Below are 24,721 nucleotides of genomic sequence, written 5' to 3' on the forward strand. Positions count from 1 at the left end.
CACTCCACTGCGAGAGCATCTTGCAACAAACCCAGCAAGCTCCTGTTTGCATCCTCCAAAGTGCAGGCTGTGGCACAGTTAGGTGAACTTGACCTTTGCCCATGAATAGCTGCTTATAAACAATAGGACAGACAGAGAGGACGTCCCTTGCAGACTGTCGGCTGATAGGGAAACATTTTCTTTGTCTTCCTTTATTATTATTTTTAATGGAACAAGGGCATTCCCCTGGGGCCATGTTATTTTTTTTGGACCTGAGCTGACATTGCTGGAAGTCTTTGGAAAGGACTGCAGTAAGCCATGAGACAGACTCCTCGACCCCTCTGCTGGCACTGTGGATCTCCTCGGTGTCCTCCCTCGCCCCTTGTCAGAGACCATTAGATGGTTCCCCTTGACATGTTGGGGTCTCTTCTTCCCTGGGATGACCTCATGAAACATATACTTCCTTCGCCCAAGTTCTCCCCAAATCTGGAAGAGTTGCATGGAATCTGGGACTCTCTGAGCTGAGAGGAGCAGCGGCAGGGTCTGGCCCTCTCTGGCTGTAGATGAGGAGGCTGAGCTCCCCAGAGGGGCGAGCACTGACCCAGGCCTCCCAGCGAGAGTGAGGCCAAGCTGAGAGCAAGACCCAGGATCTCCTCTCCTAATCCCAAGGCATTTCTACCCTCCTCCATTGCCACGGGCTCTTAGAAGCTGGGGATTAGAAACTTGGAGAAGTTCTGTGTCGTATGGTCATGTTCTTGCCCATCATCCATATTTTATTAAGACGCTTTAGTACCGAGGGCACTGTGGTAAGTGCCCTAGGGATCCAACATGCAATCTGTGTCCTGAAGGTGCTTATATTCTGTGGTTTGATGGTATTTTGTTACAGTCATTCAAGAGACGGTGAGAGGGCGGATGATTAATCTCCCAGGGAACCACACAGACGATAAGGCTTGCATGAGCTCTGAGAAAAAGGCAGGGTCCCTGTGGTTTGAGGGGAAGTCAGGAAAGGTTTTTCTGACTTGGAGGAGGTATACAAACAGACCGCCAGGATGAACAGGCTTTGTCAGGACAAAAAAGAACCAAGAGGTTGAGGTGGGAAAGTGATGGGAGGGTTCAAGGAAGAGGTGGGTCTACTTGGGACTTCCCGCAGTTCGATGCCATGATTTGTTCTTTTGGCCGTGGAGCCCTGATAATCAGACCGACACAGAATGAAGGAGGGTTCAGGGCAAAATGATGCTCCTAGCCTCCGCCTAGCCACGTTGTAGCCATCCAGTCTTGGGCAAGTCTCATAATCTCCTTGAGCCTCCATTTCCACATCTAGGGAAAGGGAATAATAATAATATCTGACCGCCTGGATCACGTGATCGCCTTGAGGGTCACATAAAATAATATCCCAGCAAGAGTTCTGGGAAGAGTTAACCAGCACACAGATGAAAGAGGGCTTTGTTATTTGTTCAGGAACTTTGTTCATTCTTTTCCAGTAATCGTGTAAGAGAAATTGCTTGGAATTTTATAATCAGAATATCAGAGTTTATTTAACGTGACTAATATTCATTAAAGCAATAACAGGAGTCAGGCCTGGTATAGTGGAAAAGTGGTATGTGTTGGAGACTGACCAGGGTTTGTATCCTGGTTCCACTCTTCGTTAGCTGTCTGACCTTGGCTCGTTTCTCAATAAGAGTTGCTGGTTTCTCATCTGTAAAAATTGGGTGAGGACCGCTCTCCGACAGCGTGTGGGGAAACTCACGTGGAGTCATCCGTGTAAAACACCTGGCCACGGTGTGTGGCACGTAGTAGGTGCAGAGTCATCTCCCCTCCTGAGTGCACACATGGGCTCCTCAAGCATTGTTTTATGGAGACTGCCTTTCTGCAGGCCTGGAAAAGAAAAGAAAAACAAAAAAAAAAAGGCCTGGTTGCAACTGCAGGACACACATTGAGGTCATTTGCACAGATTACTTTCATTCTTAAGATACTGACTTTTTGGGTTTTTTTTTTTTTTTTTTTTTTTTTTTTTAGGACTGGCCACAGAATTGGTAGTTTTAAATAAAGACCATATACCGCATCAAATTCATTGAACTTGCACACTAGTTTATTTTTTTAAACGACCCCAATGTCTAACTGTATTAGAGGACATATTTCTGCATGAAATGATCCCAGGCAGTGTTGGGATTGGTCACCGTGGGTGAAGTTCCAAATTGATTGAAGCTCCTAGATTTTTCAACCACCTCCAGCCCACATGCCTGCTTGGGTGTGGATGCACAAACACCCCTATCCAGGCCACGTGCAGCAGAGTCCCATTTTCTCTGCTTCAGTCTGGGTTGCCTTCGTGCTCTTCATCTAAACAAAGTCCACCTTTACTCAGAGGTCCCCTCTGTGACTCTGCACAGGTGACTTTGGCCCTGGAGAGCCTGATAGAGGGGTGAGTGGCATGAAGAGAACCACTTGGGGCCTCTCCACGTGATGCTAAGAAGGAGCTCAAAACTGGGACCTGTGAGAAGCCACGAGCATCAGTATAGTCTCACCAATAAATGAGAACATGAATTTTGGAGACCAACCATACATGAGATCAAGCCACTTAACATTTCTTTTTTTTTTTAAGATTTTATTTATTTATTCATGAGGCACAGAAAGAGAGAGAGAGAGAAAGAGAGAGAGAGAGAGAGAGAGGCAGAGACACAGACAGAGGGAGAAGCAGGCTCCATGCAGGAAGCCCGATGTGGGACTCGATCCCAGGACTCCAGGATCACGCCCTGGGCTGAAGGCAGATGTTCAACCACTGAGCCACCCAGGTGCCCCAACATTTCTGTGACCTTGGACAAGTCTCTCACTTTATCAAAGACTCAGATGCCTCCTCCGTAAAATCGGGGATGAGTACACAGTCTAGTGCTTCGAGGATTCAGTGAATGATACAGGGGTCAGCCCATGAGAACCACGCCCACCACTTAGCGAGCACCCAAAATAACAGTGGTGGTTGTTTGGGGATTTTCCGTCCTTGGGAAATCTTCTGACCTCTTACATACATCCTCCCTAATTCCCAGCCCCCTCTGGATCCTGAGCCCCGTCCCTGGAACCTTCAGGCTGGAGTGGGGGTTGGAGACAAGCTCATCCCTCTCTTCCACCAAAGGCCTTTTATTTGGGCTCCTGGAGGTTCTATTTTCGAAAGATGGTGTTTCCTCCAAAAGCCCCGCACAGACCAGTTGTCCCGAGCGGCACACGGCAGTAAGTTTGTGCCTCCCCAGTGTAAAGCAAAGGCATGCCTGGGATCCCAGGATGGGGCTGGCTGGGTAGCTCTCACCCATCCCAGGGAAGGAGCTGAAAGCCAGGCGGGCACCCCGAAGGCGCCCAGGACTCCAGCGAGCCGTGTAAGAGGCAGCACAGGGCGCCTGCTGGCCTGCAGCTCTTTCTGAAGCAGCATCTGCGTCTCCGAGTCTACAGGTAGGAGATGCTCCCTGTCTCGCCCCTTCCTGGGTGTGCATTTCCATTTCAAGCTCCCTGGGTGCGCCGGAGAGCTTGGTGCCCCCTTGAGGGCCCCAGCAGGAGGCAGTTGGGGTTTTTCCACCCCGGGTCTCACATAATCAGCATGCTCCTGTTTCTTTCTCCATCCCCTGGTGACACTGACCACTCATGACAGCCTCGGCCCAGCCAGACGCCCTTCCAGGGTGGGAAACAAAGCGGCGGGAGTGTGGCACGGACTGAGCCCGGGACGCTTGGCCTTAGTGAGACTCGTGTCCCTGACCTGATCTCGGCTCAGTTTGCACCTGCACACTCGTAGCTGGGCTGATTTCCTGCCTCCTGTGTGGGGACCATCACACCCCTGCTCTCACTTTCTGGCGACACAAAACTAGTGTGTGAAGGGCACTTGCTCACGGGTTTGTTTGGCAAAGTCCAACAGGTTCCCATTTCCCCAGTTTCTTTGTCTTGTTTTGTTTTCAGAGCCCCCCCCCCCCCCCAGTTCTTGTCTCCTCTCTCTGGGCCTTCCTGTCTTTCTCCCTTCCGTGTCCTAAGTTGTTTTGGGGGATCTGGTGGTGAAGGGCGGAGGGCGAGGAGGTTACAGTCTTCATTTCAGGTTCTGACATTTGTGATTCCAGCCTTTCTTGAGTTCAGACAGCACAGCCCTCCAGCCTTGAGCTTGAACCCTGACTCCCAAACTCTTTGTATGGACACAGTAGGCAACGGCGGGTGACTAGAATGACACACACATGCAGACTACCTCAGGCTCTTACGGGGGGTAGGAGAGGGACATGAGACAGAGAGAGGGCTCTTTCCCAGGAGGATTCATGGTAGAAAAACACAGTTTGCCCTGTGGCTTGGCAAAGCATGAGGAAGGAAGTGACTAGCTATTTCCAGTAACTTCTTAGCCAACATGGAGTAGGCCACTTTTTTTTTATCTTAAATTCTTCATCTGTAAAATGGGAGGATTTGGGTAGCCTATTTTTAAGATCCGTAACTATTCATACATTTTTCAAATCAGATGTGGGAATCCAGTTTGTAGGCCTGTGGGGATTGCAACTAGACTACAAATGGGGAGCTTGATATTGGGCAGGTAAGAGCAAGGCCGTAGGTTGACTCTGGGGACATCCAGGGAAATATGAGACCATGCCCCTGCCTTCAAAGTATTTACCAGCCCCTTTGACCAATTGAGTCTGATGTGTTCAGCGTAGCAGTGGAGCAACAATTATACTGGAAAGGATCTGACAACTGGAAAGGATCTGACTCCCAATACTCAAGTCTCTGCAGCAGCCTGCTGGCGGCACCCTACCTTGGGCAGTCTACGCGTCTGCCATTCTGTTTTCCCGTAGGCCCTGAATGTGGTGTCCTCTTTCCAAAATTCCATTTGAATTTAATTCTGCTTTTGGTAGCGTGACATACGATCTCATGCTATTCAGCATTATTTCCCCATACTTAAGAACTTTTTGATTGTCACATGACCGTTTGAGAGCTATCTGTTTTTAACCCTCGTGGGGACCCAGATTTGGAGATATTATTAGACTCGTTCAAGCCATCCAGAGAGATCTCCATCTACTGTAATAACCGTGCTGTTGTGTCTCTATACGATTCTACTATTTGCCTACAGTCGGGTGATTTGTACGGGGCCACAGCTCAGGCCAAAATCTAGAAGTTGCCATATTGACACACGTTGGTGATGATGTAATTCTCGCTCTATCCTTCTCAAATGCAATATTGTTCAGCCAGTCGTCACATAAGTTATATGGCTCCAAATTAGAGCCAAACTACACAGTCTACTGAAATGCCGCCTGTATCCAGAACGTGGTGTCTCCTACAACTTATGAAAAGGGTTGATTTGTCTTTATTTAATTGTGCTTCAAGTGGACGACAAACCACAGGGCAGCTGGTGAGCTGTGTATACTCTGCTTAATGTGGTCAGTTCTATTATTTATCAATTGTGGTTTTGATCCTCTACGAAGAAAGGGAGGTGGTGGGAAGAGCTAGCTTGTGGGCCCTGGAATTCCGCACTTGTGTTGTGAAAACAGTACTTTGACGTGGGATGGTCACATTACTGTTCTGGTGCTTTTGAACACACCATCGTACTTTGTTATTTCCCCTTACTTATCAGGGTATTCTTCATGCTTCATGGCTTCCCAAAAATAATGAAACTCTGAGAATATGGGGCTATTGGAGCAGAGATTATAGGACCCCAAGAAAAGATCTTAGGAAAGTGACTATTTCAGTGTGTGTGTGTGTGTGTGTGTGTGTGTGTGTGTGTGTGGTGTGTGCATACCTGTGATGTGCAGGCACGGTGCTAGATGCTGGGGGTACAGCAACGAATATTTCATGAGATAGGTGTGATCCTGCACTCATGGAATATCCTGCAGGTAGATAAGTAGCTAGTTGGATAAATGCTTTATAGAGAAGTCCAAAGTCTGAGGGAACGCAGAGGATGGGTACTTGACTCATCAGGGGTCAGAGTCACTTCTAGCCTGAGTCATGCTAACCAAGTGAGGATAGCTGAGCTCTCCAGAAACCAGGTGTTCTGACTCTTTGTCTTCTGCCCCAACGGTTTCTGAAACCCATTTTCAAAAAGGCAAGTGAAAAAAATAGGAGCTGAGTGGATCCTAGTGAAAAGGTGTTCATTTATAACTAGTGTCCTCTCTTTTGAGATTACCGTGTTCTTTCCTTAGGAGGACTACTCAGTACCCTTTATTTTATTATGTGAAGGACATCTTAAATGGTGTGTGAAGGAAGAGGGGGCTCATCTTCACATGCTTTATTTCTTGGTCAAAATGTGAAATCTCTAATTCCTCCTCAGTATTTTATTTTTAATGATCCAGAGCTCCGAGAACCTCTCCACTGGCCCACCTACTTCTGAATCAGCATTTTCTCCTCCATCCAAATCCTCAGGATTCTTGATCCCACTCATCCTTGGGGCTCTTCCTGATCCTGTTGTATGGAAAGCTGCAGACCAGTGACTTTCCTGAGAGTTGACTTTCCATGTGACTCCTCAGAGGGAGCAACCCCCAGGGAACCAGCTCTCCTGCTGGGCCTACAGTTTGGGGCAGAGATACGAAGGATTTTGAAGTATGGAATCTAAGCCTGATCAATGAGAAATACTCCAGCAGACCACATCAGAACCCAGACCTATTGTTTCACCTCCTCTTGCTCCCACCCCCACCCAGCGTCACATTGTTCCCTATATATAAATACCTGTCCTTCCTAGATAGTGTCAGACCCACCTGCTTTTCTATAAGCCACTGCCAGGGCCTTCTCCAGTGCCATCTGTCCTCTCGTCTATCCAGCAGGCCTCTGTGATAATGCATGTCATAAGAGAAGGTAAGGCATTAATGATTAGGGATGTGATGTGTAGTACAGATGAGCAGCCATATCCACCTCCCACACCTGTAACCAGGTAGGGGGACCTTGGGGAAATGGCATCACCTCACTGAGTCTCGGTTTCTTCCCCTATAAGCTGAGGATGCTCATACTTAACACATAGGGTTCTTGTAAAGCTTCAAGAAATAATTTTGAAAAGTTTTTCAATGGTGCTGATGTGTAGTAAACGCCCCCAAATGGCAGGTTTTATTAGTATTATTGCATTATGTTGTGATCATCTGATTATTTGTCTCACTTCCTTCATAAAGCTGCTAACCCTTTGAGAGTGAAGATTGTTTCTCTTCCATATTAGTATGCCCAGTTTCTAGCTTAGGGCATGGTTATAATAGAATCTCTGTAAGTATTGGTGAACAAAGGAGGAACACACTGAATGAATGATTTGCAGAGAGGAGGGAAGAGAGGAAAATGAAGGCAGGGAGGGAAGGAGGAGGAGGGGAGGTAATGAGAGAGTGACTTATTCAATAAATGAATGAAAGAATGATCGATTTTTCAATTGCTCTTTGATTGGTGCCATTACATTTTTCTTAGACCATGTGTCAAGCTGCTATACAAGAGCTGTGATTTTGGAAACCGATCATTCAGGATTCTGAGAATTTAATAAACTCTCCAAGCACTTTATTTTTTCTGTGCCTCCTCTTACAAGAGAGGCAGATTTAGACATTTCTGACAATGAAACTAAGCAAGAGAATAAAGTCCAGATCATTGGGACCCTTGGGATGAAAACACAGAATCCAGGGTTCAGAACTGGCCACGGCTTGGAGAACGCTTGGTAATTGCGACAAGGATATGGATGCAATAAACATTCTGAGGTTTATCTTGCTTTAATGACTTGCCTTGAGTGGCTTTGATCTTTATATTTGATAATCACTTTCAAATGGTCTGGTGTGTTCTGAAATTGGAGTCGTGGTTCGGGGACTTGAGATCCTCCTCGGGAATGACAGGCTGCGATCAGAATATGGAAACAGGCAGTGCTAAGGGACTTGCTCTGTGAGTTGTAGAAACAGGTCAAGCACCTGTGGAGGAGATAAGCATCGCGGGCCAGTGATGGGAGCAGGGTGCCCTGGTGGGAGAAAGACGGCAGGCATTGGGAGCTAAGGGAGCTAAGGCTAGTTCCCTCCAGCTGCATGAGCAAGCTAATAAGAGAATTGTGCCTCCTGGGCCCCGTTCATGAGTTGGGCACACCTCTTGATGTTAACCTCCTTGAATTTTTATATTCCCCTGCCTAGATTGAATTCTATAATCCCCCATTTTACAGGTGAAGATATTGAAGTTCAGAGAGGTTGAGTCCCTTCCCTAATAAGGTCACAGGCACACCTTTTGGCAGAAGAGAAAGGATTTGAACCCTAGACTGTCTCTCTCTTAAGATGAGGCTTTTTTTTTTAAAGATCATAAAGCCCGTGATTACAAGAATGAAGTATCCCTTGGTGAGGCAATGCCAGAAAAAAAATGGTGAATACAAAAACGTGTGCCATAAAACTTAATGTACTTGTGCCCCCATTTTCATATCATTGATTGAAGACTAGACCCCATTCCAGAACAATCCTATCTAGAACTAGATCCAAAGATATTTAATGATGAAAGTAAGTAGCATAGTCTTACTCTATACAACCATCTTCCATACGATTACGAGTAGAATACAGCTCTAAGGCACTCTATTTAAATGTGATGCTGAATTTTTTAATTGCCCCTTAAAAAAAAAAAAAAGATGTGCTTGTTTCTATGACACTCGGATGTTTTTCCTTTAATGTAAAAGAGCTGTCCCCAGCGTCTAGCGTAGAGGTGGCTCCTCACGGCCAGGCTCACCTGAGACAAACCCTCTCCAGGTCCGGGGCATCAGCACTTGGCCAGCACCATGGCCATGTCCTGCCTCCACCTGTCGAGAGCCCAGGGAACAGAACTTGGGCAGCACACTTCTCAAAAATCTCCACCGCTATCGCTTCTACGACGGGGAAGTCAGTTGGCCTTAAGTGGGAATAGAAACAAACACTGGCCAGTGGCCAGTGTCGATCTGGGCTCACTGCGAGTCGTACCTCTGACCAACCATCTGCAAAACGAGAGCCAGTGTAGTCTGTTTTTAGGGTTGAAAAAACTCGAGCCCTTCCATAATTTCACTTAAGGGCTCTGTTGTTGTTGCTCTGCATTTTGAGTATAGTTCCCTTTTGCTTCCCTTTCAATAAAACAGGCCCTGACAGCCCTCTCATTGAGATTATTACAGAGTTGTACCATCTCAGGCCAGTGCATTTAGGAAATATGTTATTGGCACTCACCAGCGAGTGAGATGCATAAAGAAAATATTCTAATGACAGTTGAGTTGAGAGAGCTTTGATCTCCCTCCAGAACTGCTCTCATGGCTTTGAAATGCAGTTCTGGCAGAGGGGTGAAGTCTGGGCGCCTTGGCACTCTGGGGCTGGGCCCCCCTGAAACTGACATTCCAGGGGACCCACAGCCTGCACGGTGGGATCCAGGGGCATGGGCTGCTGAGGAAGCAAAGGGACACCGAGACACCTCCCTAGAGAGGCAGCTTGTGGAGAGGGTCTACGTTAGGAAGAGCTTTCCGGGTTGGCCCAGTGTTTCCCAAACTCTGTTGGTTGTGCTGTTATTTGATTTTTGGCAGAGGCAGAGGTGAGGGTGAGGGGAAAAGGATTATGGTCAAATGTGTTTGGGAACGCTCTTACAGGATCTACTCTACTCCTGTTTTGCATGTTAAAGACTCTAATAATTCTTACAATTAAGAAAAGTACGTATTGAACATCGTTTAGCAGAGCATGTCCTAAACTCATTTGAATCATAAAATGCTTTTCCCTTAAATATGCGCCTACTTCTTGTGGATTTAGCCCTCAGTAGACTGTGATTTGGAAAACGCGAATCTAATTCACAAGCTCCCTGAACGGATAGGGATTCAGAGCTGAAGACAGAGCAGCTAAGTGTAGTGGGAGAGGCTCGACACTCAGGCAATGCAAGTCCTGCACGGGGACGCTCAGCTGAGGGGGAGCCCGGGGCTGCAGTCCCTCCCATGCCTGATCCTCGAAGCCATGCACTGTTGTAGGGAACTGTGTCCACCTGAATGAAGAAGTGACTTTACTAATTTGTGCAGAAGTGCTGTACACAGGCTAGTGAATGGAGGTTTGTCGTCAGGCCCTGGTTTGTCCCTTTGTCAATGCCTTGGGCAAGTCACTTCGCTTCCCCGAGCCTGGACTTCTTCATCTGGTTTTGAAGTTACACAATTTAAGACCATGGTGCTAAACAGTTGCTAATCAGTGTTCTGTCTGTCACACTCGCTCACTCCTCTCACTCAAGTTTTAGGGAGCACAGAGACATGAAGACTTGGTCCTCACCTACTTGAAGCTCATAGCCTGATGGAGAAGACGGGTGCTCACTGGAAAGATAACACAAAGCAGGGTGATAAGTGCTAGAAACAGAAGGGGAGGCTATGGAGAGGGAGAAGCTACTGTCAGCTAATGGTGATGATGGTTTTGGTGCTGCTAATAATTATCCATGTCATCACAGTAACATAACAACAATAGCCTACGCTAGTCATTGAGTGCCTTCTACCCATCAGGCACTGCATGAGGCACTTTCTCTGTCAGACCTCTAGCCCCCCTGAGAGGTGACTGTCATCCTCCCATTTTACAGGTGAGGGTGATCAGGAGTGGATGTAAGCTGGACTTTGCAGGGAGGATAAGATTTTAAAAGGCAGAAATTCCGGAAGGAAGATCATGAGGCAGAGGAAGGAAACTAATGGGCATATAAGGAAGGAGTGAGCATAACTGGGGAAGCCCAGGGGCTCCAGGGATGAGGACACCATGAGTACTTGAGGCTGAGATTGCTGGAGGAAGAAGAATGTTGGATGGTAGGGATGAGATGTGGAAAGCTGAGACCCAGAGAACCACTCAGAGGCAGATCATTTAGGTTTATACCAGTAGGAAAAAAATAGGAGACCAGACCATGGAGAGGAGTGCGTGCCCAGGCAGTGCTGAGCTGTCCCATTTAAGCCTGCTGGGGTACTGACACTCAGAGAGACAAAGCAACTTGCCCATCGACATAGGTCTGTCCATCCAACTCTGAGTAGTACTGGCACGTAAATTAACAAATGCACTGACGTTTGGATTTGTATTGATTTTTATGGAGCATGAGTAATGAATTTTTTAAATAAATGTGACCAACTTGCAATATACACATGAGACTAACCTTCCCACAGTTGCAAAATGGAAAGCCAAGCAGCCCTGAGTGAGTCCTTTCTCTTCCCTCTTCACCATTCTCCCTAAACTCTAATGGCCCTTCTCTGTTTGACCTTCTCTGCTTTCACCTCCATTCAATGACAGGAGGGATTAAACATTCTCTTAAAGAGGTAGCAAGAGAGAAGTAAATACCCACAAGGGCTCCTGCCCGCCCCCCCAAGACTTTCCCTTGATGCATTTGGGAGACACCCAGCTTGGCTCTGAGTCAGTGGGAAGACCACAGCCAAAAGCTCTTAGCCACAAAGCTGTTTTCCTTTGGGTGGGTCCCCCCAAAAAAAGAGACAGAGAGGAGAGAGGCAAGCGGGGAGGGGGCAAGAACGTGGATGGCTGCCATGGATTCTTCCTCTTGGGGGAAATGGAGGCATCTCAAAGTGTGAAAAAAAAAAAAAACATACAAGCAAGGGAGAGGCTCCAACATCCCACATGTCTGCCTTGGGCCAGGATGAGTACCACCCCTTGAAAAGATTGGCTTCTGCAATTACAACTGAATAAACAACCAATTAAAATGTCTCCCCCACCCCACCTCACCCCATCTCTTCTTCTTATGAAGCTTTCTCAGCCCTAGAGCAGCAGGGCAAAGAGGTGACTTTGTCTAATAACATCTGTGTTCTCTGCCTGAGAGAATGCTTGATGGAAATGGACAAATCAATTAGAAAAAAATAAATAATGTGGAAAGGGCTGATCCAAGAAAATCTCAGCTTCTCTTTGTTTTCATTCACCCACGCATTGTTTCCCTTTGCACCATGGCCCTGCATGAGCCTGGAAGTGAGGGTGAGGCTGTGGGAAGAATTGGACACATAGAGATTTGTGCTTGGCTTTGTCACTATTTATGTGATCTCTGAACCCCTGTTCCTTCATCTGTAAGATGGGGATAAATAATAGGAATAGCTAAACAGTGATTGAGCTTTTCTACATGCCAGGTATTGTTCTAAGCCCTTTGCACTTCCTTTATTACATCCCAAATCTTCTGGGCAACTCGATGAGGTAGATTGTTTTGTGTGTACAGCAATTGGCACAGGCAGTGAAGCAAATTGCCCAGGGTGACCCAAACATTGGGTAGAGGAGCTGGATTCAAACCTAGGACTCTGGCTTCAGAACAAGTCATCCTACCTCCCCACTATGCTGCATGACTTCAAATACTGCAGCGATGGGATGAGAGGTATTTGCTAGCACAGGGGCTGGCCTACAGCAAATGCTTAATACATTTTGGTTTTTTCTCTTCGCTCTTTCCTTCCCTGATCACAGAGTAGACTGGCCAAAACTCCTTAGGAGGCTTCCAGTCTAAGAAGGTGAAGTTAGGATTTCCAGAGTGAAGAAGCATGGAAGCAATATTTAGGGTCAATATCTGAGCATGTGGCTATCCTTAAAAGTGGTCAGTTCAACCCAGACATAGCTATGACCTCTCTTAACCCTGTCTGTATCTCTAACTCATGTTCACCTTTTCTTGAAAAGCCAGGAAAAAAATTATGGCAACTGATCGATTATGGGCTCTTGATGATGTAGGGAATGGGGAGGACTCTCTAGTTCTCAAATGTATCTGTTCCCATTGGAGTAGAGGTGTGGGTCTGTGACTCATAGGGATGCTCCTATGAAAGCACCGGGTAGCTGCTGCTTATCCCAGTGTATTAGTAAGGAAACTGAGGCCTCATAGGAAGGAGACTGGGACCTAAATATTTTAGCTTCTTCCTTTCCCAATGTAAATTCAACCCCATTAACATCTACTGAGTGCTTACCTGGTGGCAAACCCTATGCTGAAAACCGGGTAAACAGAAATGGAGCCACAGACAGTGGTGGATATGGACAAGTAGAGTGATGATTTGGAATAGTGTGAGTGTGCATATTATAGGAGGTGAATGAGTGTAGAGATGGGAATCAGGGAAGCTTTCCTTGAGGTGCGGTACCAGCATGGGCTTTGGATTTGTTCATCAGAGGACAAAATGAAGAGCAGAGTCCCTGACAGAGGGAACATCTTGAGTGGAGGCACCACAGAGGATGCATCGTGGTAAACCCCCCAAAACCACAGTGGGAAATTCAGAGAGGGAGCAGAGAGAGACAGGGCTAGAGGGGGAGGCAGCGTCTTGGAGGCCATGCTGGAGACTTTGGACTTACTCTTTCACATACAGGACATCCTTCTATGACCCCAGGAGGGAAAGAAAAGGGAACTGTCATAAGTTTTCTCCCAGCCAGGATTTGTGTCAACCCTTTATGGGCAGATATGAAAAAGGAAACTACTTCCAGCTCGCTGTGGGACCTTAGCAAGGTTTGAAGCTTACATCTCTTTTCCCTCTTCTGGAGTATGGGCATCATAATACAACCTACCTCAGCCTTATTAAGCAGATTAAGGGAGATAATCCACGTGAAGTCAGACCACATGGAAGGGCCCATCAAACACTAAATACCATTATTCATAGACATCCTCTCACCTACCACGTCAAGCTGCCTGCATGCTTGTTTATGTATGTTTTTATTCATTTATTCATTGATTCATTTCCAGCCTTACTCAAGAAATGATTATCAGCTGCTCACAAGGCCATATGACAGCAGACATAAAACAGAGGCTGAGAGACTCAAGAGAGGAGAGCAAGATGCCTGTGTCGATAGAAAATGATCCATTGAGTAATAAGCCTGTGACTGATGGAGAGCTTTAGCATTTCAGTGGTGATAGGAGAGTCACACTCTTTGAAGGAGGAGTTCTTATTTACTAAGCTCCTTGGACATGCCAGCCTCTTTACAAAGACCGTTTCTGCCTCTCAGCAACCTGTGTTCAGCCTAGGTATTAAGGAGCTGATGATGATAACAGGGGTTTAGTTCACTTTTCTGATACATCAGTCTACAATGGCAGCCACTCCAAATACAATATCCCTCTTTAAGTCCATTGTACAGACAAATAAATAGAGGCTTAAAGAATGCAGAATCATCAAGGGGGAGGGGGAAGCATGATGCCCAGTGACAAGACCATAGGTTTCCAAGGTACACAGAATTGGCCTTGAAACCCAGTTCTGCAATGTTGGGCAACCTATTTCATCACATTTGGGCCACATGTTCCTTATCTTGAAAACAGAGCGATAATGTCTCTTTGCAAGGTTGGTATAGAGATGCACAGCAGGCCTCCTAGTGCAGCTCTGTACTTGCCAAATAAATGGTCTGATGTCCACAGTGAATGAGTGAAGTAGAGAAGAAGCCAAGACAAGAATACGTGTTATCTTTTCCATGGTCTATGTTCTTAGTTTACAGTCACGTTTTGTGGCCCTGTCACTGGGCAAAATAGCGAAGTCCTTAAGGGCAAAGATGTTGACTTTAGGTAAATCCAGGTTCTAACCTGAACTCTGCTATTTATAAGCTGAGTAATCTCACCATGTCTCTTAAACTTACAAGGACTTAATTTTCATAGCTGTGAAATGGGGTCATCTCAACTAACCTTATAATAGTATTGGGGGAAGCCACTGAGGTGATGTTTATAAAGTGTTTAGCAAAGTGCCTGGCACATAGTAGCTCTTAATTACTTGGGGGAATAGCTGTTATTTGAATAGTACCTTTTTTTGGATGGTGATGACAGCCAAGGTTCTTTTTCTGTTACAGAGCATACTTGGATGTTAATGAACTGAAGAACATTCTTAGACTGGATGGATCAACACACCTTAATATCTTCTTTGCAAACTCCTCGGAGGAGGAATTGGCAGGAGTAGCCACTTGGCCATGGGACAAGGAAGCCCTAATGCACTTAGGTGAGAATTAGAAACTTCTTCAGGAGGAAATTGAATTAGCACAGGAATAAATTTAGTGGTGATGATAACGGTGGTGGAAATCATGACCATGATGATGGCGGTGGTAGTGGTGACGGTGAACAATCTCTTTATTGCTTTTTAGTGCACAGAACTCTTCAGCATTCCTCATCTCGTTTCAACCACCAAACATTACTCTGAAGGAGATAGCATGGTATCATTAACCCTGTTTTACCAGTGCAGAAACCGGGACCCACAGAAGGAACAAGGCTTATCCAAGGTCACACCCAAGTCCATGGCTGAAGCCACATTTGGAATTCAAGGCCCCAGCTCTGTCCGTTGACAGATTTCTTCTTAGTGCATGCAAATATCTGCCCAGCCCATCAGCCACATGGTGCTGGCACAACCGGTTAAGGCTTGGCTTGAGAGATACCAAAGAGACAAGAGAAAGTGAGCTTGTTAAGAACTCCCTGTTTGCCGTGTTCCACCAACACCACCAGGAACTCTTCTTACATCCAAATTATTCATATCCATAAACCAGACGTATATTTATACAAACCCATCCCCAAAAGTCAGAAAAGACAATGGTTTTTGAACCAGGCCCTGTGAGTCAACATCGATCATGATTTTTCCATGCTCTCTTCCATACACGTCTATATGTGCATGTGCGTTTGTGTAATTTGTGCATATTTGAAATCACAGCATAGGTAAAATTTTACCTTCTTTTTTTTTTTCTTCGTATTATGTCACTTACATTATTATACAGAGTAGCAGTCTTTCTAATCACTTCCAGTCCAGCTTTTTCTCTTAACATCATAAGATAAAAGCATCCTTCTGGGTTATTTCCATCTCCCTAAAGGTGATGTTTTAATGACCATGCAATATTCCATTGAGTGAGGCACTACAAGGTACTCAACCTTTTTCCCCTTGATAGAATGTTCCCGCTGTTTACACCAGTGGATAGCAATGCCTCCCGCGGTGAGAGTCTTCATCCGGGAAGGTTAGGGCTCGGCAGAGTGACAGTGCTGACTGTTTCCCTAGGCCTGCCTGCTCTCCCAGTGATGCACCCAGAATCCAGTCACCTGCTGTCAATCTGCGGTATCATGGAAATGAGGGACCCTGCAACTTCACATGATGGAGACTTCAAACTCTAGAGTTAGTTCCCTCCAGATTGCTCTCTTTCTCACTTGTTTTTAAGGGAATGAACCGACTTGTGTGTGTGCACGTGTGCATGTGTGCCAGCGTGTTGTGGTGGTGTAAATAGAGCTAGAGACAATGAGAAATCTGTAGTGGTTCCCGACTGGGGGCATTTCATCCCCTTGGAGACATTTGGTCATGTCTAGAGATAGTTCTGACTGTTACCACTGGGGGAATGCTACTGGCATCTAGTGGGTAGAGGACAGTGATGCTGCTGAATCTACAGATTTAGCAGGAAAGAATTATCTAGTATAAAATGTCAATCATGCTGAGGCTGAGAAATCCTGAGATAGATGATGGATGGGTAGACAGACAGACAGAGGTTGGGCAGAAACGAGTATGCAACTTAGACGCACCGGAAAGTAGATGATTTGTATCTATCATGTGCCTGGGATGACATATGGGACCCCTCCTGGCCCACAGCATTACGCATGGTTGTTTTCAGCTATGATTTTACTCGGCAGTATGACCTTAGGCATGTCTCTTTCCTTCCCCAAGCCCCAAATTGCTCAGATTTTGAATGAACAGCTTAGACTAGATGGCCTCCAAGGACAGTTCTCAGCACTGAAATGCTGTCCTATTGGAAAAGCGACTGAAAGGCTCTTGATCAGAGTCTTAGAAGGCCTCTAAAGTTAGAGAAAAATATTCCTGATGATTCTGTGAATTTCTGGGGCTGGCTCAGGACCAGGAATACAGAAGGCTATAAATCCATAGCATGTTATAGTGTTTCAGGATGATGTCAGGCTCCAGCTATTTCACCTTTTAAGAGAAGCAGTGAAACAGGACTCGGGCTCTTGTGCTGTGGCTCTGGGCAAAGGGGTGAATCGGGAGGGGATGAGGTAAAACAAACAAAGCTGGCCCGGACATTAAGTCTGCAATCCTGTCATTATCCCTGGAAATACCTGTGGGGTCCCATACCTTCCCACTGCCCTGCCTAGCGCCTCATTGTTGAAGCTTCGTGGAGAAACAGAGAATCACTGGCACTGTGGTAGCTGGTTATTTTAGAGCTCACCAGAGATGCAAAGTCACTTTTCTAAGATCACACAGCCAGGGTGAAGCGGAATGAATGTTGCACTGCATGTCAGGCTGAGGGCTCTGGGTCCCCAGCCCTCAGCTCACCAATCTCCTCATCCTAAGAAATGTTGGCCAGAAGCAATTTCTCCACACTAACCCCAATCAAACCCAACTTATTAGAACCATACATATATTTTTACCCTCTTTTCCTGCTGTGATGCCATGATCCCTGGAAAAAGCCTTGGGTGGGAAGGGGATTATGTTTCATATTATGATTGACAGAAAATAATTGAGAGAGATTTCCTGTCTCAATTTCTCTTTCTCCCTGCCTCTTTGCCTCCCCCTTCTCACACACACGTGTGTGTGTGCACACCCCCGCCCACACACACACCCTCTCATACATCTTTATCTCTGTGCTAGAAGGCTCTGAGCAGTTCAGAATTAATAGACTCCGCGAGCCCCATGACTGAGCAAGCTTGCCCTCCTGGCAGTTCAACCCAAGATAAAACTCCCCCCACGCCTGCAAGCTCAAATCAACAAGGCCCTGGCCTTAGCACCGTTCTTTATAAGACACTGTTCTGCACTTAAAATCACTACTTGCAGAGTGTTCAAACCCGAATTTTACCCTTCTCTTAAACACATTTGGATTTTAAGTTTAAATGTCTCCCTACCAGCCTGTATGCATTTCTCCAGTGCCTAAAATGAACATGAAAAATGCTGTCCATTGCTTCTGCTGAAATCTGCTCCATCTATCTCCCTAAGCTAAGCCATGCTCAGTCACGTGGGGTAGACCGTTGCTCCTCAAACTAGAACATACAGACAAGCCATCTGGGGCTCTTATTAGAATACAGATTCTGATTCCATGGGTCTGGAGTAGGGCCCAACATTCTACGTGTTTAATCACCTTCCAGGTGATGGTCCTGCTGCTTAGTCTCAAGACACTCTTCGAGTAGTGAGTAGTTGTTAAGGCACCCACTGGATACGAAGTGCCATGCTAGCTGCTTACGTGTGCTTAGTTAGACCTCAGAAAACTTCTTTAGTTGGGTTCACGTTCAGCAAAGATTCAACACACATTTAATGAGATGCCATATTCCAGGCCCTGTGACTGGCCCTAGTAGTAGAACTCATTAAGAGGCCTGGCTCTGGAAACGACAGATCCTGAGTTCAAATTCCAGCTTGACACTGTCCTGACTCCCCATCATAAGCCAGTTAGTTCACCTGTCTGGGCATCAGTGCCTCTCTTATTGGGTTGTGAGTTAGTTAAGTGTGATTATACACATGAAGCACTGAGCACAGGGCCTAAGGACACAGGGTAAGTGCTCAAGAAACATTGGCTATAATGAATGATGTCCTAATGATGAGCACACCATGATGCTGGCCTTCGTGAGTACTCACTCTCGGGGAGAACCAGAGATGAGGAAGTGGGATTCGGGGATGGTAATCAACATGCTCAGTGTCATAGCGTTGGTAAAGGCAGAGGGAGGACTGGGACCAGGGGGCCTGACCATGGGAGCCTCGGTTGGACAAGACTGTGCAGAATGTTTGTAAACGAGGCCATGCATTACTGTTGAAGGACAAGGTGGAGCAGAAATGTCTACCAGCCCAGAAATCAAGGTCCTTAAGTGCTGATCATGCCTCTTTTTAAAGTCATTCGAGATCACTTCAGTTGTTGTCTTCCTTCTGCAGGCATTGGGATCTCACAACTCACAAAATGACTTTTGAGACTCCTTCCTACTCAATCAGTGATTCATATAACAAGTCATTACAGTTCTCGGGGCAGTGGAGCCACAGGGTGGAGAAGCCTGTGGTTACTTTGGGCAGCACCCCATTTACCTGTGATAGATTGGGGGATTTCTGTACCAGGAAACAGAGTACCCCATTTGCTTAATGCTCTGGTTTTCTCCTTGCAGGTGGCATTGTCTTGAACCCATCTTTCTATGGCATTCCTGGGCACACCCACACCATGATCCATGAGATCGGGCACAGCCTGGGCCTCTATCACATCTTCCGAGGTATCTCAGAGATCCAGTCTTGCAGCGATCCCTGCATGGAGACGGAGCCCTCCTTTGAGACGGGAGACCTCTGCAGTGACACCAACCCAGCCCCAAAACACAAGTTCTGCGGCGACCCAGGGCCAGGGAATGACACCTGCGGCTTCCATAGCTTCTTCAACACCCCTTACAACAACTTCATGAGCTACGCAGGTAGGGCTCCCCGCTCAGCAGGAGCACGAAGCTGGGTGTCGCACACAAGGCTCCAGGCCTGTCTCAGAGGAGTCTTGGGAAAGCTGCTTTCCTTTTCTCAGACTTCTTGATCCCAGCAATCCCTCATCCCAGACGATCAGGGTAACAGTCCTTGTGTGAGATCCCAGGGGTAATGGAAGCTGTTGTACCTGAAGGCTCCTCAGAAGGACACACTTTAAGGAGCTGACTGGGGCCCAACATCAGGAACTCTAGGTAGAAGTTCTAGCTCTACCACTGGGTCACCTAATGTCTCTGCGTCTATCACATCCCTTCTCTGGGTCTCACTTTACTCAAGAAAATGGAATCATTGGATCCAAGGAATCTTGGAGAAGGTTCCTCTAATTTTGCAGCTGTATTTTTCTAAGCTGGTGATTACTGAAACCTTTTTCCTTCTCTTCTCTCTCTCTCTTTTTTTTTTTGTACTGCAACTTTTTCTTAAATATAAAGCTCTTATACTCACCTTTACTATTTTATTACCAAAAAATATATATATAGAATGCTTTTGGTTTTGCAAATGCAAAATTACATGAGAGGAGTACATTCTTTTCCTAACTGCATACATACTATCAAAAACCTTTTTTTATATTTTCAAGTCATTCACCCTAGCTCATCTGTATGACACCAAGCATTTTTTTTTCTTCTACTTTTGTGTGGGACTCTAGGTCTCCATCTTTGTTTGAACCAGGAAATCCTTACAACTGTTTTCCATTTCTTCTTTGGTTTTGCATTGGATTGCATTTGAAGAGAGGGGTTTTGCTGCTGAAACCCAATGAATTTGATGATCCCCAGTAGATCTTTCTGCTTTCCCTCTTGGGTTGATGATCTCTGGGGGCCTCTGCAGTTTAAGGTTCATACCGTTCAAACCTGACGTCTCTAGAAGGGTCCACAGCCCATCCTTGATACCAGAAAGCAGTCTTTAGATTTAGGTCTTTTTAAAAGACCACAGTGCTGGGTATTTCCTCAAAAGCAGATTTCCCACTGGACTCCCATTCCCAGCCAAGCCGACATCCCACATCCGGTGCCCTGTCCCCCCCTACACAGCCCTGCTTGCGTTCCATTTCTGTAGCACCTTTCCTTGGCCAGCTCAACGCACATGGAAAATAAACAATAACATGAATTTGGAAGTTTGCCGGACTCTAAGGGGCCTCGGAGCTGCCACTAGCTACCAGACCCCCATAAACTAAATCTTTTTTTGTTCCCCTTTGTACAGATCTAAAGGGTGATTGATTTACTGTTGTTTTTTTAAAGGAACCCCTCAGCTCAGTGACCCATTAACAGCAGAACTAATTCACTGAGCTACGATAACAAACTTACACCCGCAAAAGCATATTCAAGGCGACCACGAGCTTTGAAATGTTTGTTTTCCTTAGGATCTCTGATAGATGAGGTGACAAAAGCAGCTGGATGAAATTCAAAATGCAGAACAGGATTGGGTTCTCAGGGCTGGGGAGAGCTATGCATAGGGGCTAGGCAGTCAAGGGCAGAGGGTGGAGACCCTGCGGGGTCAACTGCTTGGAGTTCTTTCCTTCCTGGGTGCTTCTTCCTCAGGTCTGGTCACTAGTTGAGCAGAGTCTAGTGCAGTGCTTTCTCGTAGAACTTTCTGCAAAGATGGACATGTCCTGTGTCTATGCCGTCCAGCAGTATGACAGCCACTGGTCTGATGCGGCTCATGAGCACTTGAAGTATTGGCTAGTGAGACTGAGGAATTGAATTGTTAGCCTTTGGTAACTTTAATTAACTTAAATTGAAATAACGCCACCTGACTGGTGTCCACAATAATTCTTGAGTGCCTGTGATACACCACACACTTGTGTGCAATGCTTCCTAGGCTTGTCTTGCAGAATCCTCAAAATAACCCAGTGAGGTAAGTACTATTATCACGGGACCTATTTTACAGACGCAGAAAGTGTGGTTTAATGTAGCTTAAGTAACTTGCCCAGAATCACACGACAAGAAGGTAAGACTTTTTCCCCTGCAGAGCCTGTGCTATTAATCAGTAAACATCTGGCTCTCTTTCTGATGCTAAGGAAGGCCGAGAGGGCCCCAAGTGCTCAGCTCCAGCAAACAGCAGGCAGGTGATGCTGGCAAGCCTAGTTCAGCACCAGGCATGAATGGCCATCTTGAGCTATGGATAAACCCTGGGCAGATGAAGAGAAGCTCAGACTCTGCTTCCTGAAGATGATAGGCCATGGGAGGCCCCCCAAGATCCCCTTCAGTCAGGGCTTCCTCAGGAGTCCAGAAACCCGGGCTTCTTCAGCCAACAATAATAAGTGTCTTCTTATCATTGCTCTGTGTGTCAGGGCCTTTCAACATGCACATATGCTTCAACGCTGCGATCCCACCAATTAGGAATGCATCCAGAGGAAATAAACCTGTTGATTTATTTAAAGATTTAATCATAAGAATGTTCTTAGCAATGTTCATTGTCCAAATATCAATTGGGTGTTTACTCTCTGCCAGGCATGAAGAAAAAAAAAAAAAAAAGCTTATATGTGGGGGAAAAAAACAGAAACTACTTGCAAGTCCAGGGAGCATGGATTGTTGAAATAAATCACAAGGCATCCCTGTGATAGAACATTATGTGGCCACTAACAATGGTGTAGAAGAGGAAGCAGGGGTGTAAATAGAAACCGAGTAACATTGTGGTGCAGGGCAGGAAGTTACAGAGTGCAGGCACCCCACTGGAATTCTCCAGGCATTAGCCTTCGACCTTAGGCAAGCTACTTCTCTAAGCCTCACTGACTTCCTGGATTCCATGGAGGATAATCACACCTACCTTGTGTGATAGTAGGTGTACTCGTGCAGATAAAGGATTTAGAACTGTCCGTGGTACCATAACTAGTGCTCAATAGACGATAATTAGTAGGATTATTTAGCTATTTAATGTGAAAATGGTCACGGAGCCTTGTACAGTGTAAGGTCTGGCCTATGTAGATGTGTGTGCATATGTGTATTTGTATGTGTATATGCACATGATGTAAATGTGTTTATGAGACTGAGAATCATAAATATTCACATGCAATATACTTATACACATATATCCTAAATATTCATTGTATTATCTCTAGGTAATGAGTTTAGGGTGACGTTTATTTCTTTGTAACATTTTTGGCATATCCCACATGTTTTACAGTGAATATAATCATTTCCTGCTATTCCTACTATTATCTCTATCCTTTTTTAATAAAAACCAGGAAGGCAGGGCCTCTTACAAAGGGCAGCTCCGTTATCCCTACACCAGAAAGGCTTAGCCTGCTAAATGCCCTCATTAGTTTTAGGGGGCGGGCAGCATCACTACTCCCTGTGGTACAGCGGGTGTGGAGGAGGCTGGCAGGGGAGGCATTTGCTCACACCTCCACAACACAGGGCTCGACAGCTCACAGCAGCGCTGGGCCCATGCCCCGACACTCCCTGTCCCCCATGCTCTGCAGCCTCTAGGCTGCAGAGAGGAATGCATGCTGGAGAATGGAGTTCAGTTAGCGAACTCAGGGCAGGGCACCAACAGCGTGGGGACTGGCTCAGGCCTCCCCAGGCACCAGAGCCCCAACATCCTCTCTGCTTAGATGGGTAAGATGGGAACCAAAGAACAAGACGGGCTGGCTGGTCCTGGAGATCAGATGTCGGGAGGGGAAGCGTGTGAAGGCAGGAAGCCAAGAGGGGCTGACTTGAGACGTGAGCTAATTGAGACAGAGCATTTGTGATCAACAGAAACCCTTTGGTACCTCCCCCCAAGATTCTGATAGCAGCTAAGTCTCTAAGCCACGCACCCTGGGACAGATGCTTTCTGCCTCCCGCTTTCACGTTCAGATGCATTTCTGCTCCCCTTCCAGGATCTGTCACCTGTTTTGCATGCTCTTTTTTAAAAAAAATTTATTTAAAAAAAACATTTTTATTGGAGTTCAATTTGCCAACATATAGCATAACACCCAGGGCTCATCCCGCCAAGTGCCCCCCTCAGTGCCCATCACCCAGGCACCCCAACCCCCCGCCCACCTCCCCTTCCACTACCCCTTGTTCGTTTCCCAGAGTTAGGAGTCTCTCATGTTTTGTCACCCTCACTGATATTTTCACTCCTTTCCCCTTTATTCCCTTTCACTAATTTTTATATTCCCCAAATGAATGAGACCGTATAATGTTTGTCCTTTTTATCGACAAACATGGAAATGGTTAACTTTTAAGTCATGAAAGGAAAATGCACTTCTTTGGGGAAGAGAAAGAAACAAACAAACCGGAGTGTACGGAGGGAGAAAAATGCTGTTTTTCTCCTCCATTCATCTTGATAAATGCTTTATGTGCTTCAGCTCACTGAGTCCCCACAGCAGCTCTCGAGAGCGGGGTCAATTTCAATGTCCCCAATTTATACATGAGGGACCTGAGTTTTAGAGTTACTTCCTTCTTTGGGAAATGACTGATTAGTATTCTATTCAGTGCCTATGCCTTAACATACATAGTCATTCCCCTATTAATAGCCAGATGTGTTATTGCTGGTATTTTTACCATTATACATGATGCTTCAAAAAATATCCTCATCCCTATATTTTCCGCATGTTTGTTCATGAATATCTGTCTGTTGAGCTCCTGGATGTGATATTGTTAGATCAAAGAGAATGGATATTTTACATTCTGGGTTTTTTTTTTTTTCTTTTTTTCTTTTCTTTCCTTTTTTTTTTTTTTGCTTGCTTCTGGTTTTCTGACACACATACATGCATACCCAGGGGCGCTGTCCCAGGCATGAGGCAGCAAGCATTTACTGAGCATCATCATGGTCCTTTGTGCTCCACTCTCCTTATCTCCATCCAAGTTCTGAGATGAACGTTCTTGGTATCCTCATCAATCTCTGTCTACAGGTGGGAAAACAGGCCCTGAGGGCATGAATTCACTTGCCCATTTGACTCCAGATCCTTCACGCACCGGTCTCTCTCTTTTTTTTATATATATAATAAATTTATTTTTTATTGGTGTTCAATTTGCCAATATACAGAATAACACCCAGTGCTCATCCCATCAAGTGCCCCCCTCAGTGCCCGTCACCCATTCACCCCCACCCCCCGCCCTCCTCCCCTTCCACTACTCTTAGCCTTTATCTTTTCTCCTGCCTCTAACCTATTCAGGTTACCAGGTACTAGGCTTTTGCAGGGGTACCTTTTTACACTAAAAAACACAAAGATCATAGACACAAAGGAGAATGAATGTACCTGATGATCTAGCCCTTCTTAGGCTGAGATGTTTGGACTCTATTCTCCAGGCAATGGGGAGCCATTGAATGTTTGTTATTCCAAGGAGTTAGATGGCTGCATGTGGACCTGAGATAGATGTATGTGACTAAAGATACTTGATAAGGGACACTGGGCTCTTCTCCTCCCTCCAAACATATGATAGATCTGCACAGGGTGCTGGAGAAGGGACCGGCTGTCATAAATTACTAAGGGAAATCAGAAGCAGCTTCTGTGTATAACCTCCTTGCACTCCTGTCCCTTCC

At 46.0% G+C, this 24,721-nt stretch overlaps 1 protein-coding gene across 1 annotated transcript in view; it reads left to right on the top strand.

Moving 5' to 3' along the window:
* The window catches only part of PAPPA (pappalysin 1), a 236,708-nt gene that overhangs the window by 38,037 nt on the left and 173,950 nt on the right, over positions 1-24,721 (top strand). Inside the window, 2 exon segments of the mRNA XM_038553223.1 lie at positions 14,646-14,791; positions 18,910-19,203. Of these exon segments, the coding sequence (XP_038409151.1) occupies positions 14,646-14,791; positions 18,910-19,203 (440 nt within the window).

The sequence above is a fragment of the Canis lupus genome, chromosome 11 (genome assembly GCF_011100685.1).
Source record: "Canis lupus familiaris isolate Mischka breed German Shepherd chromosome 11, alternate assembly UU_Cfam_GSD_1.0, whole genome shotgun sequence".
In the NCBI taxonomy this organism is placed as follows: Eukaryota; Metazoa; Chordata; class Mammalia; order Carnivora; family Canidae; genus Canis; species Canis lupus.